This window comes from Rana temporaria, chromosome 1, assembly GCF_905171775.1.
Source record: "Rana temporaria chromosome 1, aRanTem1.1, whole genome shotgun sequence".
NCBI lineage: Eukaryota > Metazoa > Chordata > Amphibia > Anura > Ranidae > Rana > Rana temporaria.
Window position 1 is genome coordinate 544,397,576 of NC_053489.1, and position 18,496 is coordinate 544,416,071.

General features: G+C 41.6%; 1 protein-coding gene across 5 annotated transcripts in view; it reads left to right on the forward strand.

The window, feature by feature from the left end:
• CLCN3 (chloride voltage-gated channel 3) overlaps positions 1 to 12,442 on the forward strand; it is a 123,310-nt gene extending 110,868 nt beyond the window's left edge. For 3 of the 5 annotated variants that reach the window (XM_040333160.1, XM_040333166.1, XM_040333175.1), the window contains 2 exons: positions 625 to 700; positions 9,872 to 12,442. In XM_040333160.1, coding sequence (XP_040189094.1) covers positions 625 to 700; positions 9,872 to 10,033 — 238 coding nt within the window. In that variant the 3' untranslated portion in view covers positions 10,034 to 12,442. The remainder of the gene's footprint in view (positions 1 to 624; positions 701 to 9,871) is intronic. The other 2 variants (XM_040333180.1, XM_040333187.1) reach the window with 1 other exon arrangement.
• Positions 12,443 to 18,496: the final 6,054 nt, after the last annotated feature.

Consider the following 18,496-nt stretch of genomic DNA (forward strand, 5'->3'; position numbering starts at 1 on the left):
ATTGTGACTTCTCAATTGTTCATCCCATGTCCATGACGGTTCTTGTGCTTTGGCATTTTTTAGTATACTACATGTCACTAACTGAGAATCAGATCAAAGCTTTTTCAGAAATGACCATAACCATAAAACCCATAGCAACCTCTTTTAGTTCTTGTGTGCCAGTTATCATTACTTTGCTCCCCCCCCTTAATCTGGTATCAATATATGTATCCCAGTGGGACAGATTTAGAGAAACAAGAAAAGAGCTCTGCCATGTTGAGTAACCAATCAGATTCTTTCACATTTAAAATTAAAGTGGTCATGTGACGGCTGTGGGCAGCACTGGCACTTTTATCTGTTTGCTATATCGGTCCCACTGTGGGGGGTACTTGCTTGTTACAGATAACCATTTTATCAGAAAATCTTTCATTTTTTTTTTAGTAATTACTTTATTTTCTTTGGAGACTATCACATGACCTACCTTTTAACTCTTGCAGATCAGCGATACCTTTTGCGGCATGTTTTGTCACCTCCATTTCATTCTTTGGTCCATAACACTGTCATTTATTTTATGTTGCTTCATTCTTTTTGTTTTTCCCATTTGTAGTTCAAACTCAGTTATTAGCATAACATGATCTGTTTCAGGATTGTCTTGGGGATCATCACAAAGAAGAACATTTTAGAACATCTCGAGCATCTAAAGCAGCACGTGGAACCCTTGGTGATTAGACAAAGCACCTTTAACCTGTAGACACCTTTTTAGAAAGCAGGACGCATGAAATTTTGAACCTTTTTCAGACATCATCTGATCACAGCAACCACAAAAGCATACTTGGCAGTTAAAAGCAGCAACTCGTCTTACACACCCACGCACATCTCATTACACTATCGGGGAAGAGGCCTCCTAAATGTCTAACCACTTTTTGACCTCTGATCTGGATGTCGTAGCCCTCTCTGGCACGCAGTGTCATTAAAATGTTTCAGATTTTCTTTGTAAGAATTTGTAGTTTTTACCACAGCTGACTCTGGGCGCAGTAGCAGTTACGTAGGCCGTTGTGGCGGCTCCTTGATGGTGGGCTGAAGTTCATAGGGTTACATGTACTCTAAGTCTGAAGGCTTCAGTCACACCAATCTGCTGGAAGTGCATTTTCGCACACAGCATGGCACGACATAATGTGACCTATTTACTGCAACACATTATATAAAGTCGGTGTAGGATATATTGAGTAGTATGCAATATCTACTCTGTGGTTTAATAATTTTTATTGGGTTTTCAAAACATAACAAAATGAGCACCACTTTTGCAAATGCAGGTGTTAGGAAAAGAAACATCCCAACCATAGTAAGTTGCCAAATAACGCCAGAATACAAAAAATACAATCAAATGAATGGGAAGACCAAGTGGGATACCTCCATAATGTAGGTTTGAGAGTGGATGCCAGAGAGTAGGCTTTCTATCCTTAAGAGTGAGTGAGAAACCTATATAGCGCAACACATACAAACTGAATCGCCTCTGGGCCCCTTACACATAGGCTGAATATCGGGGGGCATCGGCTGGTTTAATTGAAACCGGGCGAAATTCAGCCTGTGTGTATGGCAGCCGGTCTGACAAACCGGCAGAATGTCTGCATTCTGTCGAAGGGGCATGACCGAAAAAGGTTTGCCGACCGGCATTCCGATCAGCACTCTCAGCCAATGGCTGAGACAGTGTATTCTGGCTGACTGCCATTTTCTGGTAGGGGGGGGGGGGGGGGGGGCAAGCACAAATAGCACAGCAGGGGAGATCGCTGTACGAACATTGGATTGCTAGTACATGATCTCCTCCCAGCTCTCCAGTTGTTTTTTTTTCCCGGGATGAACAAAAAATAACTGGTAGTGTGTACCACCAGGCTTTAGTGTAAATAAAGGGGGGGGGGGAGAACAGGGGTTAGATGTCCCAAGAGCAAGAGAGACAAGAAAGCGAGGGGGAGGGACATGGAATAGGGGAACGCCTCAATCGTCAGTCATATGCGACCAATGCTAGCTGAATGTAATGAGGGGAAAAAATACTCAATCCAAGGTTCCCAAATTCTGAGAAAATTGGAGTGGGGGTCCTTTTAAAATACTAGACATCTGTTTGTTAATCATTAGGGCCGTCCTACACTTTTTCGCTCCCTGGAACAAGACCGTAGGTTTTTTCCAGGCCTGGGCAATGGTTCTCTTAGCTGACAGAAATAAGTACGATGCCATGAATGCAATATTTAAAATCTCATGTGTCTGTCTCGGAACATAGGAAGACATTACTTTGGGATCATATAGTCTCCTATATTTAAGGCCCACTCCAGTCACAGAATTTGGGTGAAGTTAGTTGTAAAGGCAGAAGTTTTTTTTCATCTTAATGCATTCTATGCATAAGGATAAACAAAACTGTGTGTAGCAGCTGCCCCAGCACCCCCCTAATACTTATCTGAGGTCCCTCTCTGTCCAGCGATGTCTACGAATCCCTCAGCTGTCCGGGACTCTCCCTCCTGATTGGCTGAGACACAGCAGCGGTGTCATTAGCTCCCATGGCTGTTGGCAAAGGGCAGTTAGCCAATCAGGAGAGAGAGGTAGCTCTGTATCTAATTGGACACAGGGAGCTACAGCTGGGCTCAGGTGTCCCCATAGCAAGCTGCTTGCTGTGGGGGCACTCGACAGGAATGAGGGGCCAGGAGCAGCAAAGAGGGATCCGAGAAGAGGAGGATCCAACTGCACATAGGAGGTAAGTATAACATGTTTGTTATTTTTTAAAAAAACAGACTTTACATTCACTTGAAGTGTAACTGTGATTATTAGGCTGTATTGTCTCTCATTAGGTTGAAGCAGACTGTACTTGTGTGGTGTGATTGTGCAGTTCTGTGTAATTCTCTCCATAGCAGGCATAAGGATTTTACAATCAAACCTTTTGAATGGAAAATGTCCAGTCTTTCCCCTCTAATCACTGTTGCACTGCACAATGTTTTCGGTGTTGCATGGCCTATCATTGTATGAAAATATCATCCAAAAAGTTTTACTGGAAAAAGATTGTAGTGTAAAAATGCTGCAGGAAAGAAGCATGAGCACAGTAAAGTAAATCTGTCAAGAAAAATATGGGTTTTGCCATTGCTTACCAGCTTTTCAGAATGCTAGATGCCTGGCTGTTTTGCTGACTGCTGGCTTTAGTAGTTTGAGTTCCTAATTTGAAATAAGTTTGAAAATCAGGAAATGTTGAAGAGAAGTCAAGTTTTTATCTGTTTTCTTATGGGTCAGTAACTCAAATTACGAAAGCTAGTGGGTCCGTGCGAAAGCCAGGAAACAAGCATTCTCAGAAGTAATGGCAGCCTCTGTATTTCTTTTCAGGACACCTTTACTTTAAAGGCTTCATTAAAAGGAAGAATCTGCCATGTGCAGGTAGGGATCAGTCTCTTTGTGCAATAAATGACTATGATAGGACGTTGTTAATGCATGCTAGTTAGGCTCTGCCCAGTCCAACTCTCACCTAATGCAGGCAGGGCTTAAATTGGGCCATGTATGGCCTTTTCAAAATAAAAAGACATATGCTGCAGTCTGTCACCAACATTCCCCAGTTTTATTACCAGTGGATCCTGATGATTCCTTTCCCCCCACTTTCCTTAACTGGCTGTTCATTTTGGAGTGAAATAGTGCAGCAGCATTTGTCGGCCTGTAGACAGGGTGATTGTAGATGGACGGGTACATTTAGATGGATTTAGACGTGGCTCTGTGGAGAGATTCCTTCACTTACAGTCTAGTAAATAGAGGCACAGACGGGAGTAAAAAAAATATAGATATACTTAATGTAACGGTCACCACCGTTTACGATTTCCCTTCCATCAGTCACGACAGCTTATCTGACACTTCACAATCTAGCAGACATCCCATTTCCCCAGAAATAACGAGACAAGCTCCGTTCTCTGAGTCAAAATGTATGAACACTTTTAATGGTAACTTAGCTTTCTTATATACAGTTTTAGAAACCAAGTGAACAATGAATCAACTCCACCCACACGGCACTTCAATCACAATCTTTTACATAATGACATTCAGAGGAGTTAATTATCCCCCAGACGTTACGTCTCCGACAAGTTCCCCTCACCTGCATAATACACATTCCTTAAGTCAGACATCTGACCTTTAGACTGCTAACTCACAACACATATCTATCCTCAATAGCATCTTCACACAACACAGTGGCATTAGCATCTCACAATGGAATGCAATCACAGCTTTCATCACTACAGTAGCAGACTTAGCATATCAACAGCCTAGGTTAAACAGAGGAATGAGTCACTATTGACCGGTTGTGGGTCAGCATGAAATCACTTGAATATCTCAAGATATCCTGCAATATGAATTATCAGTTATTAGTCACATCTCATGCACTTTCTAATCTTTATCAGTCACCCTATGCTCAAAAGGGACACAGGGTGACCTAGACCCAAGCGTTATTAGTGACGCTGGCCCAGGAGTACCCCTCATCTTTCAAAGGTCTCTGGGTGTCACGGGTCATTCCGTTACACTTAAAGTATGCAATTAATAAAAGCCCAACTCCATCTACCTTTTTAACAAATATATATATTCATTCACACATACAATGTGCCCCTTTTATCCAGAGTATGGGCACTCTAAGGCCTTGTACAGACGAGCAGACATGTCCGATGAAAACGGTCCGCCGACCGTTTTCATCGGACATGTCTGCTGGGAGGTTTTGGTCTGATGTGTGTACACACCATCAGACCAAAATCCCAGCGGACAGAGAACGCGGTGACGTAGACGACAACGACATTCTCTGACATGGAAGGTCAATGCTTCCACGCATGCGTCGAATCAATTCGACGCATGCGCTGGATTTCGGGCCAGCGGACATGTCCGATGAGTCGTACTAACCATCGGACATGTCCGACGGACAGGCTTCCAGCGGACAAGTTTCTTGGCATGCTAAGAAACTTTTGTCCGCTGGAAACCTGTCCGCTAGGCCAGGAAACTGTCCGATAGGCCCTACACACGGTCAGACATGTCTGCGGAAACTGGTCCGACGGACCAGTTTCAGCGGACATGTTCGGTCGTGTGTACAAGACCTTATACAGGACGGGTGTTACTGGCCAGATCACCAGGTGTAAACAGAGGGGGGGGGGGCCTAAAAAAAGAAAACAAATGCAGCCACCACATCAAATGATTGGTAAGCTGCAAGAGATTAAATTTTTGGTTTTGGGTTTAATACTGTATGCTTTAACCCAGCCACTGCCTGTGTGATTGTAAGACTAAGGCAGATCTATCTCTGCTAGAAGGGATCCCTCCAATGTAAATCATTCTGCAGTCTATATAACCTGATCTCCTTGATATTCAGGTAAAGTTTCGATGCCACTGGTCACATCTTTACCGGGCTCCCTGATTGCATGGGAGGGCGGTGGCACCCCATTCCACCACCTGTAAGAGTAATCCAGCAGTTGCTTAGCTGCTCTGATTACTTTCACATAAAAGAGATTTGCAGGCCCTAAAGAACGATATTGAGATCATGGTTGTAGCCTCAATATCTGTATAACTGCTTTCTTACCAGGCTGTATATATACGTATGGTGGTAGGGAAGCGGTAAAGACGTATATCCCTTTTGATATACATATACAATAACCTACAGGAGAGTAGATAAGTTGTAGCTGGAGAGTAAAGACCAGAAGGGCGACTATGAACTTTAATAAACATTTTACTATTCCCTACAGAAGCAGTAAAGTATAAGCAGATCTGAATTCCTTCTTCTCTCAGGCATACACATGCATGGCTAATAAAACACTTGCTTCAAAGACTGTTGATGGACTGGATATCATAACCAACGCCTTTCCTTATTCTGTCTTTACCACTTAATTGTAGCCCTCCTGTTTAAAGCTTTGCTAAGCTTGTTGCCTCAGCGTTGGCATTAACACAGCCATTTGTCTCCTTTTTATTAGCCCTGATAATACCTTTAGTAGTAAGTGCTTCTAGAAAGGCACTAATTCCTATACCTTGAAATATAATTAATTAAGGCTGAAGCTACATAGGCAAGCAATTTAACCTCATGTTGGCAGTCGCCTAATGAACTGCTAGCAAATCAAAATCCTTGTGCTTGAAATAAGCTGATTGGTAACGAGAGGTTAAATGATTCTGCAGCATTAAATGTGGATTTGCCACTTTCAACATTTACTGTAATTTTTACTAAATCCAACATTCCTTGTAGCATTAGTCAATGTCCCTATAAAACAACCAGAGGACAGTTACGAATAATTGCAGGAAGAATGGAAGTCTTGCCTTAGGCCGACCAGAAACGGTTCGAATCCTGGCAGAAACTGGATGAAATGTGAACCATGTATGGGCAGGCTGAATTTACCAAGTTCATCGATCAACTTGGGAACAGCCAGCCTGACGGATTTACAGGCAATTATTGCTAGTGGCTGCTATAGCTGCTAGCAATAATCACTGTCCGACTACGTCTCGGAAGGTGGTATTCAACCATCAGCACAGACTGTGTTAAAGAGGGAATCGTGCAAATTTCTTTCCTGCAACCCGTGGTTGCAGGAAAGAAATGTGCACCGTTTAGGGCCTTCCTCAGTAACCCGGTTTCATGTTTTGAGAACAGGTTAGAGCATTAAAACGAACACACAAAGGGAAACTAATGCTATTGGCAATGGCTCCATTTGCCTCCTGATTTGATTCATCTTTTCATCGGTGTACAATCTTTTCTTGGCTTTCAAATTAGCGTGCTGCTGGTTGCTTCAAATAAAACGGCTATATTTTGCTGCTGTTAAACATTCATTTCATATTTACTTGCTTTGCAGTTTGATATTTTGTAAGAATTTCATGCCTCCTCTCACAAATGCAATGACTAACCAACATAACTAGGCCATCTGCTCGATATGTTCCACTTTGTGATGTTATCCTGCTTGCTCTAGACCATTTAATGGAAGCAACTATCAGATTCCAAAGATTCATTTTTATTGGCGAATAGAACTTTGTGGGCAGCTTGATGAGTGCAGGGCTTTTACTTCTGTACTTTCCTAAAAGTAATCAAAATATAACATTTTATGTGCATAAAGTGGCACAAAATGGCTATTTAGCACCCAGGTGCCCATAATCGCAAGGATGATCTAATGTGAAAATATCAACCCGTTTTCTAGTTCCTGTACCCCCCTATTGGCAGGTGTGGCTTCAATATAGTGATTGGCCAGTCAGGTTCTGGGCCAGGAAGGTTGGTTGATGCATGTTTATCGGAATGTCCTTGGGATTCGGGGTACCCGGTGCTCAGTAGCGGAACTGGCAGCACAAGGTGCCTGCAATGTAGTAGTTTAACCACTTCAGCTCCGGAAGGCCATTTTTTGCTATGCGGCACTGCGCTACTTTAACTTACAATTGTGCGATCGTGCAATGCTGTACCCAAACAAAATGTTTATCATCATTTTATTCACTCAAATGGCACTTTCTTTTGGTGGTATCTGATTACTACTGGGTTTTCTATTTTTTGTTCTATAAAAGACTGACAATTTTGAAACAAACAATATTGTTTACTATCTGCTATAAAAACCTATTTCACAATTCAAAAATCAAATCTCCTAATATATTTTGGCCAAAATGCGTTTCACTACATGTTTTTTGGTTTAAAAAAAAAAAAAGAATCCTAATAAGTGTATACTGATTGAATTGTGTGAAAGTTTAACCAGTTGCCTACCACCTCCCGGCGGGAGGCTACAGGGTGGTTGCTGTGCGCAGAATCGTATACATATTCAAATGGCACCAAAAGAAAGCTCTAGTTGTGTGAAAAATAAATATTTTTGCCTTCAGTTCTTTAAAGCGCAGTTCCGCCGAAAAAAAATTAAAGTCAAGAGCTACAAATACTGCAGCTGCTGACTTTAAATTTATAGACACTTGCCTGTCCTGGGCGCCCGCCAATCTGTCCCCCGGGTGGAGGCGCCGTCACCTTCGGTAAGGGAATCGGGAAGTGAAGCCTTGCGGGTTCACTTCCTGGTTCCCTACTGCGCATGTGCGAGTCGCGCTGCGCAATCCCACTGGTCCCTGCTGTCTTATGGGACCTGTGTGTCTCCAAGAAGACAGCGGGGGGTACCAGACGTGGCGTAGGTCGCCGCGGCGACCTATGCCCATAAGTGGGAGTAAATACCTGGATTACACAGGTATCTGCTCCCTCCTCCCCCCTGAAAGTTGCCAAATGTGACACCAGAGGGAGGGAGGATTCCAAAAAGTTCAACTTTTGGGTGGAGCTCTGCTTTAAGAATCACATGGTATTTATCCAAAAGTTCCATTTTCTTTTGGAGAGGCTCATTTGCGTACATTTCCTAGGAGGTCTGAAATCTTCCTATGCAATCATCTGTTAAGAAGCTGTAGATTTTTTTTTTAAATCCTTACTGCTGTGGCACTTTTGCCAACTTCAGTGAGAGTCAGTGAGACATTTAAAAGATAAGTATGGGAATTTTTTTTTTTGCACTCCTACTTAGCTAGGTGGATGTCCCCCGCCGGCTCTACGTCTGAGAACTGAGCTATCAAACACTGGCAATCGCTTGGTTCTCAGAGCTCCCTGAGCAGAGAGCTGGTGACTGTCAATCACCGGCTCTCTGCTCTGCCCCCCTTCCCCCCGTGCTCATTGGAGGTTGTCCAGGCATGTGGGCAGATCCCGACCATATGTTTGCAATCTTTACCCAGCCTGGACCGGCTCTGTGACATCAGTTGACAGCAGGCTTCAGCCGGAGAACGAACTGCCCTCCTGTGATCCACCAGAGACGTACAGCTAAATGTGCTTTGGCGTTACTATTTCTGTTATGCAGGTTCTAGGGAGCCGATATCACTTCAAATGGAACTAGATATCTTAAAATTCCCTGCCTCAAAACTTAATGCAGTTTTGACTGACTTAGATCTTGACAGTCCTTCATTTCATTCTGGCAGCAAACCCATGTCAGTTGGCAAGGTGCAGTCAGAATGAATGGCACTGCTCTGCACCATTGCAGTAACACAAAGCAATAGTGTGAATGGGTCCTAAATGTTGGCATATAGGGTGTAGTGTATCAAAAGGCCTCAACCAAGTAAATGGAGCATGGAAAATCTTTCTACATTGCAGCACTGCTGAACACGGTAAGCAGAGTCATCTGTGGGTATAATTTGGAATATTGTTGTTTAGCACTCAGAATGGCTGCCCACTGTGTCTAATTTAGAAGTACATTTTAATAAAGATGTATTGGCCTGTACCTACATTTCTTTAACATTAAGCTAACCTAGTTGTCTAAATATGTAATCGGGATAACTATCACATACTCACAATTTAATGTCTTCTCTCTGTAGATTCCCATATTTAATTTCTTCATTGTCTGTCTGTGTACATTGAGCTTGTCATGTGATCCAGGGGTATAAATGATTTATTATATAAGACTGCTGAACTGAGTGTAATCTTAATATTTGATTGGGCCGAAATGGTTCTAATCTCCCACGCCCTTTTGTTTTAAATAAGGCCGACGATAGTAATTGCGTGTCCTTAACCTACCTTTTGATTTAACAATTCCATGTGCTGGTCTAATGTTGGATCTTGGTCAGTAAATAGTGACTTAGTGACTTGGGATAAGTATTAGATCATTTAATGACCTCATACTCTTACAATATGATACACACATCTCTTAATTTATTAAGCATGTTTTGCTGTTGAGAAGGCTGCTGCATTTCATCAGCAAAGCTACTAAAACACAATCCTGTTGTTATTATTATTGGTGGTGGTCTGCTCCTCTCTCAACACACATGATCCCGCTATTTGCATCATAGACTCTTTCCTCTTACACAATGATCCTAGCAGCCGAAACTTCACGTCTCCTGTTAGCAAGGTCTTTGATTTATTAACCTTCTTTCTTTTTCTTAGGCGCCTCCTTGGCATTATCACAAAAAAAGATATCCTTCGCCATATGGCCCAAATGGCAAACCACGATCCAGAGTCAATAATGTTCAACTGAACAGAATCCAAGAAGAAGAGCAAGAGGAGAGTGAAGAGGAGGTTTTTTTGTTGAAGGACACTCTACCCTGATAGGAGAGTCATTTGGCACATTGGTAAAAAAAAAAATGAAGATGATCTGTTTTACAGCAAAGTTGCCTCCCTGCTTGCACGACCTACAGAAGAAGCTGCTCAGCTGTGTTGGGTCATCTGCTGTGAATAACTTGCCACTAGAGGGCAGTGTAATACTGTGACTGTGAGAGCATGAAATAACGGGCAAGTCTGGTACAGGATTGTTTTAGACTTGTTAAATGTATCCCTGTTGTATACAGGAAATATCCTGAATTGAGCCATCATTATTCGAGACTTGCCACCATTTTCATCATTGAAGGAAATCTGGTGTTCATGCTATCTGCTGTCCGATAACTATACAACGTTTTGTACATTCCAGGACAGATTTAATTTCTCGCTATACCCCACCTTCTTCTATCGCTCCTCACCCCCCCCCCCCCCCTTCCCCATTCCTCTGATTACTCCACGAGGTGTCACTTAATGCAGCAAAGTCTCATATTGAGATATACTGCCGTTTATCATACAAATCCTCAACATATATGTACGTGCCATAAAGCAGTTAGCTTGGTACAGGGATGCCGAAAAGTGTAGAGGATGAATGGCACTTCGGCTCAGCAGTTTAGAAAACTGAATTGTTTCAAATTACCCATCGTGCTCTGTTCCATGGTGTGACGTGGTTTATGCAATTTTATTTTTGTATGCTGGGAAACCCTTTCATCTACTAATGTTTTGCGCAGTGTTAAGATTATGATAAATGTCCCTGATCCTTGACCTTGCCACAGGACAGAGCGACAATGAATAGGAGCTGATGAGATGGTGATAGCACTGCACTATATGACGCTTCAGGAAACCCTTGGGATACAACTCTTTACACTGACCTATTATTACCAACCATAATTATACAACAGGCACTGAGAACAATTGCTCTACCTACATAATATTAGAAGTTTAACGACGTGACAGTAGAAAATGTTCCTTTTGTATTTATATTCTGTTTGATGTTAAATCGGTCATGACAGTTTCAGGGAACTTGGGAAAATGATTGGAGGAGAAACTTGATTTATAATTGCACTAATCGCACATCTCTTTCTAGTGTGGTCATTGATCTACAACTGGAGGAAATTTTAGATTATATTTGACACTAGAATTTAATTGTATTTGATTTTGTTAATATTGATCTGCTTAAAAATAATTTTTGATTCATCATGTTTTGGAAAAACACTCAACCCACATCCCATGGAGGCAAAAAGCTCCACAAAATCTTTTTTTTATAGTGGGTAAATAGATAATAAACTAGTGAAAATGATGCATATTAACTGCACTAAAGTTATCATGCCAATCTCATCCACATTGCTCCGCTATTACTCAGCAGGGATGATAACTGAGCCTTTGCCCAATCCTTAGAATGAAAATTTATAAAAAGCTTCTTCTGCAAGATTTGAGTCGGGAGATGGAAGTTTTCTTCATGGTGTCTGGAGATTTGGAGGAAGAGAAGTGTGTTGCGTATAATTTATAACGTTCATTATCAAGTATCTTTAGACAAAACATCTTAAAGTGAAATGCAAGCCCAAATTTTTTATTTCGGATAGTGTAGGGAAGGGTTACAATAGCAATCTATCTGTTTACTTCCTGTTCTTGCAACCATGTTGTCAGACATTAAAACTGCTGATCTGGGGGCACATACTGCTGTAAATACCTTGCAGACGTTCTAACCGTTCTTCACTCTGTCTGACACTGGAATTTAAGTCCTACTTTAGCTACACTTCACTCTTGTAAAATATTACCCACCGATCCCAGGTCTTGAAGCAATGTGATCAGAAATCATCTCCATTCTGTTTGATTATGAATTAGGCTTGACCTTTAAGCACAGTTTTGCCAACTTTGTTAATACTACTAAGTAACGGAAAAAGTGAAATACCTCCTAAGAAAGCAATAAAATGTGATCATTAACACAAGAATGAAAGTAGTCTATCTAAATGGCAAAATATGAACAGCTATAACAATTGTTTTGCTGTTTAAGATCTCCGAGTGTGCACACTTGTTCCAGGAATTATGGATGTAGATGTGCCCCACAATTCACTTGAAACTTTTCTTGCAGGGTTGTATTCATTTATTTAAATGTTTTGTTTTCTTTTATAGATCACATATCTGAATATATGACTTTTTGTGAATTGGCTTTTAGATCTCCTATCATTTCTAATGGTTCAGGCCTTACAGAGAACGTAATTTATCTCTAACCAGATGCTCGTGCTCAGCGGTAGCCCATGAGGATTGCTTATGTATGTCAGCAGTTATTTAGAAAGATTTAGATTCTTGGAGCATTTTGTCACAATTGTATTAAGTTAATAACTTACTTTACTGAAAGCAACTACTGAAGATGAGACGTTCTGTATTGTGAAAAGTCCAGAAATAAACTTATTGGGGAACCTAGCACTGTTTTGTGTTTTCTCACTTTTTTTATTGAATGGTTATTATGTCGGTAGACATGCATAAGTTCAATTGCAGCTATGTTTTCAAATGCAAATGCAGATACAGTGAGGGGAAAAGTTTTTGATCCCCTGCTGATTTTGTACATTTGCCCACAGACAAATTTATCAATCTATAATTTTAATGGTGGGGTTATTTTAACAGTGAGAGAGAAAAATGACAACTTAAATATCCAGAAAAATGCATTTCAAAAATTATAAATTGATTTGCATTTTAATGAGTGAAATGAGTATTTAACCCCACAAAACATGTAGTACTTAGTGGCAAAACCCAGTCAACAATCACAAAGGTTATATGTTTGTTGTAGTGGTCACCAGGCTTGCACACATCTCAGGAGGGATTTTGTCCCACCCGTCTTTGCAGATCCTCTCCAAGTCATTAAGGTTTCAAGGTTGACGATTGGCAACTCAAAACCTTCAGCTCCCTCCATATATTTTCTATGGAATTAAGGTCTGGAGACTGGCTAGGCAACTCTAGGACCTTAATGTGCTTCTTGAGCCACTTCTTTGTTGCCTTGGCTATGTGTTTTGGGTTCATTGTCATCCTGGACTATCCATTCATGACCCATTTTCAATGTCCTGGCTGATGGAAGGAGGTTCTCACCTAAGATTTGACTGTACGTATCCCTGTCCATTTTGGTGTGGTGAAGATGTGCTTGCTCATTTAACAGAATTACACCTCCATGTTTGACAGTGGGGATTGTGTTCTTGGGGTAAAAGGCCTCATCTGACCACAACAGTTTAACCCATTTCTCCTCTGAATCATTTAGATCAGGGATATGCAACTAGCGGACCTCCAGCTGTTGCAGAACTACAAGTCCCATGAGGCCTAGCAAGACTCTGACAGCCACAAGCATGACACCCAGAGGCAGAGGCATGATGGGACTTGTAGTTTTGCAACAGCTGGAGGTCCACTAATTGCAGATCCCTGATTTAGATGTTCATTGGTAAACTTCAGATGGGCCTGTACATGTGCTTTATTGAGCATAGGGACCTTGTAGTTGCTGCAGGATGTCAGTCCTTCACAATTGGTGTGTTACCAATTATTGCTTTCTTGGTGCCTATGGTCCCAGCTGTCTTAATCGTTGACGAGATTCTCCTGTGTAGTACTGGGCTGATTCCTTGCTGTTCTCATGATTATTGAAATGCCACAAGGTGAGATCTTGCATGGAGCCCCAGACCGAGGGAGATTCACAGTTATTTTGGATGTCTTCCCTTTGTGAATGATTGCACCAACTGTTGTCGCCCTCTTACCAAGCTGCTTGGCGATGGTCTTGTAGCCCATTCCAGCCTTGTTTAGGTCTACAATCTTGTCCCTGATATCCATGGACAGCTCTTTGGTCTTGGCCATGGTGGAGAAATTGGAATCTGATTGCTTCTGTGGACAGGTGTCTTTTATACAGGTAACACGCTGAGATTAGGAGCCCTCCATTTAGGCGAGGGCTCCTAATCTCAGCTCGTTACCTGTATAAAGACCTGGGAGCCTGAAGTCCTGCTGATTGATAGGGGATCAATTACTTATTTCACTCATTAAAATGAAAATTGATTTATAACCTTTTTTTAAATCTGTTTTTCTGGATATTTTTGTTGTCTCGCTGTTAAAATAAACCAACCATTGATCTTTTTTTTGGCAGTGGGCAAACGTACAAGATCAGCAGGGGATCAATAACCTTTTCCCCCTTCACTGTATTGTGAGCCATCAACAGACGATAAAGCTCCTTTCCCTCGGGGTGGATTTGTCTGCATAGCTGAGTGGACAGGGACACAGCCCCCTGTTCTCTATGGGGCAGTCAGATGGAAACTGACCATCTGTCCATTTCCAGCTGTCATTCGATCCGCTAGACAGATGGGGAAGGATCTACATCAGTCTGTTTTTGGCAGCCTGGATCGGATGCAGGTGGGTGTATACAGACACGTGTCCGTTTACATCTGTCTCCCCATAGAGAACAATGGGTAGTCCAATAGAGTCCACCTGTAAAACATATAGGCAGACCTAATCGGTCCGCTGGTGTGGAATACGTTGCTTTCTGCAGTCCTACTCCTGTACTGTATGCTGCCATAAATGAGAAAAAGCAACAGTTCTCATCACAACACTATCAGTACAAGGTCTATGACTATTGTTTTTTTTTTTAACTTCAATTTGGCTTTAAACTGTATGTAAAGACAAACATTTAATGTTTGAATGCCTAAAAAAAAAAACAGTTTTGCATACTCTACATATACCCTTTCGGCTGCATTCACACTATAACGCAGCGTATTTTACCGCGACAAAACATTGTTGTCTATGCCGAACGCCGCCTGAAAAAAAGGGTCCGGGACTTGTTTTGAGCTTCAGGCGTTCGGCGTGGAGATGTGAACCATCTCTATAGACATCCATGTTAAATCACCCCTCCAGCGGCACGAGCGTCGGGCGTAAATACAGCTTTCAATTAAGGGTGCCCTGTGAATTGTTAGTTTGCACTGGGTCACAAACATCCCAAGTGGTGGTTTAAGGAGTACAAACTCTACGTACGGCTTGATTTCTTATGAAATAACCTGCAAGATGTCCTGAATCATCTCCCCCTATGAAATAGGTTTATAGGATTTTATTCAGACCTTTTCACAGTACCAAAGCCCAACTGTGGTATTTTTCCTGTTCTGGGCTTAAAATAAATCCTGAACGTTGATATTCTAAAATTTTGCATATAATCTGCAAGTCATAATTGCCTCTGAGACATGGGGGAATAGATGGCAACTGTAGACATCCAAGATACCTAGCTCCATGTTTCCATTTATCCACTTCATCAGTACTTTTATGCGGTTTGTAATCACTTCCAATTGTCACAGTGCACTTTAGCCGATTGTCTGCTCCTAGTATTAACAAACGTCCTAATGCCTCTTCTCCTTCTCAGAACTCTCAAGGCACCTACACACGATCGGATATTCCGACAACAATTGTGTATTCAAAGTGTTTTGTCGGGTTGGGACAATTGTCGGAATTTCTGACAACAAATGTTGGTTAGCCGTGCTCTCAAATTGTCCGACAACATTAGTCTGATTATCTGATTGTCCTGTCCATCGAACTAAAATCCAAAGTACAAACACGCATGCTCCAAACCAATACTAACCATAGCACAACATTAGCAGAAGTTGCAAAAAGGGTGGTGCTTAAGAGAAAAACCCACATAGTTTTGTGTATGTTGGCTGAAAAAGTTCTGCCCTCTATATGCAGAACAAGTTCACGGCCAACGCTCTTCAAACAAAAATCCTCAGATTTGTTAGATGGAAATCTGATCGTGTACAAGGCATATGATCACATAGGTTATCTGGAGGCACTTATAAATGATTAATCTCTTTTTTAGCTGTCAATGACTGTCCACAGGACAATTTATAATCATTCAGGCTTTCAGTGGGTGATCAATTTGAAAAGCAATCTGCTCTCCAGCCTTTTCTGCACCTGGAATACTTGGTCCTGGACACATTACAGGTAAAGGTTTTCCTTTAGAAAATAATTCTCCCCATGTCCATGCTTGAGAATTGAGGTAAAATGGACATGCTACAAGATTTCTTCATGAGTTCCTCCTGTGAGGCGATACTATTTGCCCAATTTAAGAATCCTAAAACACAACATCTTGTCGACCTGGAACAAGCATGCTCTTGTCCAACGAAGTAAGGATTTCACTAGCTTAGTGAATCTCTAGCCCAGCTCTGATAATAGGGAATTTCTTGTTTTCCTGTCACTGGAAAGTGATAACAGATGCCAGTCTTTTGGGCTGTTGTGGAGTGTTCCAGTTCCTCACGGTCTAAAGAATATGGTCACTTGTGGATGTCAAATTTCCCATTAACATTGTGGCACTCAGAGCCGTACAGCTCTGCAATGCTGAACCCTCTTTCTGCAGGGACATCCAATGCCACAGGTGTGGCCTACATTAACCATCAAGGGGACACCAGGAGTTAATGCAGCCATAAAGGAAGCAAGCCACATAACCATGGACTCACTGTCCAGCGATCTGTCTATGCGTGGAAAATGGACTACGTCAACTGCTACTGCCAGGATCAAGGAAAATGTTACCTTCGATTGATATATCAGAAATAGGAACTCTACATGTACAGTGCCTTAAAAATGCATTCATACCTCTTGAAATGTTCCACATTTTGTAATATTACAACCAAAAGCGGCACATAATTGTGAAGTGGATTTTTTTTTTACAAATAAATATGTGAAAAGTGTGGCATGCATTTGTATTCAGCCCCCTTTACTCTGATACACTTAACTAAAATCTAGTGGAACCAATTGCCTTCAGAAGGCACCTAATTAGTAGAGCTCACTTATGTGTAATTGAATCTCGGTATAAATACAGCTGTTCTATGAAGCTCTCAGAGGTTTGTTAGAGAACCTTAGTGAACACACAGCATCATGAATGCCAAGGAACACACCAGACAGGTTATAATAAATAAAAGTATCCCAAGCGTTGAACTTCTTCACAACTTTATCCCTGACCTAATACTGCTTTAAACATCTCAAGGAGCGCTTTCCATTCTTGGATGATAGATTGAAAAGAGTATGGCACAACTGCAAACCTACCAAGACATGGCCATCCACCTAAACTGACAGGCTGGGCAAGGAGAGCATTAATCAGAGAAGCAGCCAAGAGGCCCATGGTAACTCTGAAGGCGTTGCAGAGATCCACAGTTTAGGTGGGAGAACCACTCCACAGGACAACTATTACAAATCTTGCCTTTAACCACTTGGCGCCCAGGCCAATTCTGACACTTTGCTCCTACATGTAAAAAATCATATTTTTTGCTAGAAAATTACATCGAACCACTGTTTTTTCTTTAAGCAGAGACCCCAGAGAATTTTTTGGGAAAAAAGTTTTATGCTTTAAAAAAAAAAAAAAAAACACCCCACCACACAGAGTAAAGTTAGCCTAATTTTTTTGCATAATGTGAAAGATGAAAGTTACACAAAGTAAATAGATACCCAACATATCACACTTCAAAATTGCGGTACTTAAAAATCCCCATAGGCGACGCTTAAATTTTTTTTTTACTGGTTACATGTTTTGAGTTACAGAGGAGGTCTAGGGCTAGAATTATTGCTCTCACTCTAACGCCTCGTGTGTGGTTTGAACACCGTTCTCATATGTGGGCAGGACTTACATATGCGTTTGCTTCTTCGTGCAAGCACACTGGGGCACTTAAAATTAACAATTTATTTTATTTTTTACTTAATTTTTTTGACACTTAAAAATTTAATAAAAATTGATCAATTTTATTCCTATTACAAGTAATGCAACCATCCCTTGTAATAGGAATATGACAGGACCTCTTTACAGTGAGATATGAAGTCAATAAGACCCCCCACATCTCACCATTAGGCTGGGAAGCCTAAAATAAAAGTGATCACTGCTTTCCAGCCGAGGTGGCGCTGTTTTTTTTTAATGCAGAGGCCGGACGTGACACCATAACATCGCGCCCGGTCTCAGACGACCATCTGGTCCACCGGAAATCTCTACGATCCGCATCCAGGGCCAGCGGATCCATCCTCTGACTCACTGATGAGTCGAGAGAAGCACCGGAGGGGAGGAGGACGTCCCCTTTCACCGCCCATAAGAATGATCAAGCAGCGGAACAGCCGCTATGATCGTTATTATGGTGTAGGGAATTGCCGGCTGAACGGCAATATCTGAATGATGCCTAAATTTGGCATGAAACTGAGCTTAGCTATGTGGTATGAGGCTGTATGTGAATTCAAGTTGGGATAATATGCACTGCACTGATGCATTCACACAATGTCACAATAACAATGAGATAAACCAAAGCTCAAGAATATTCCTTTATCCCATTGTTTTGCAAATCTATGTACTGTTGTGGCCAAAAGTTTTGAGAATGACACAAATATTCGTTTTCACAAAGTTTGCTGCTAAACTGCTTTTAGATCTTTGTTTCTGTGATGTAGTGAAATATAATTACACGCACCTCATACGTTTCAAAGGCTTTTATCGACAATTACATG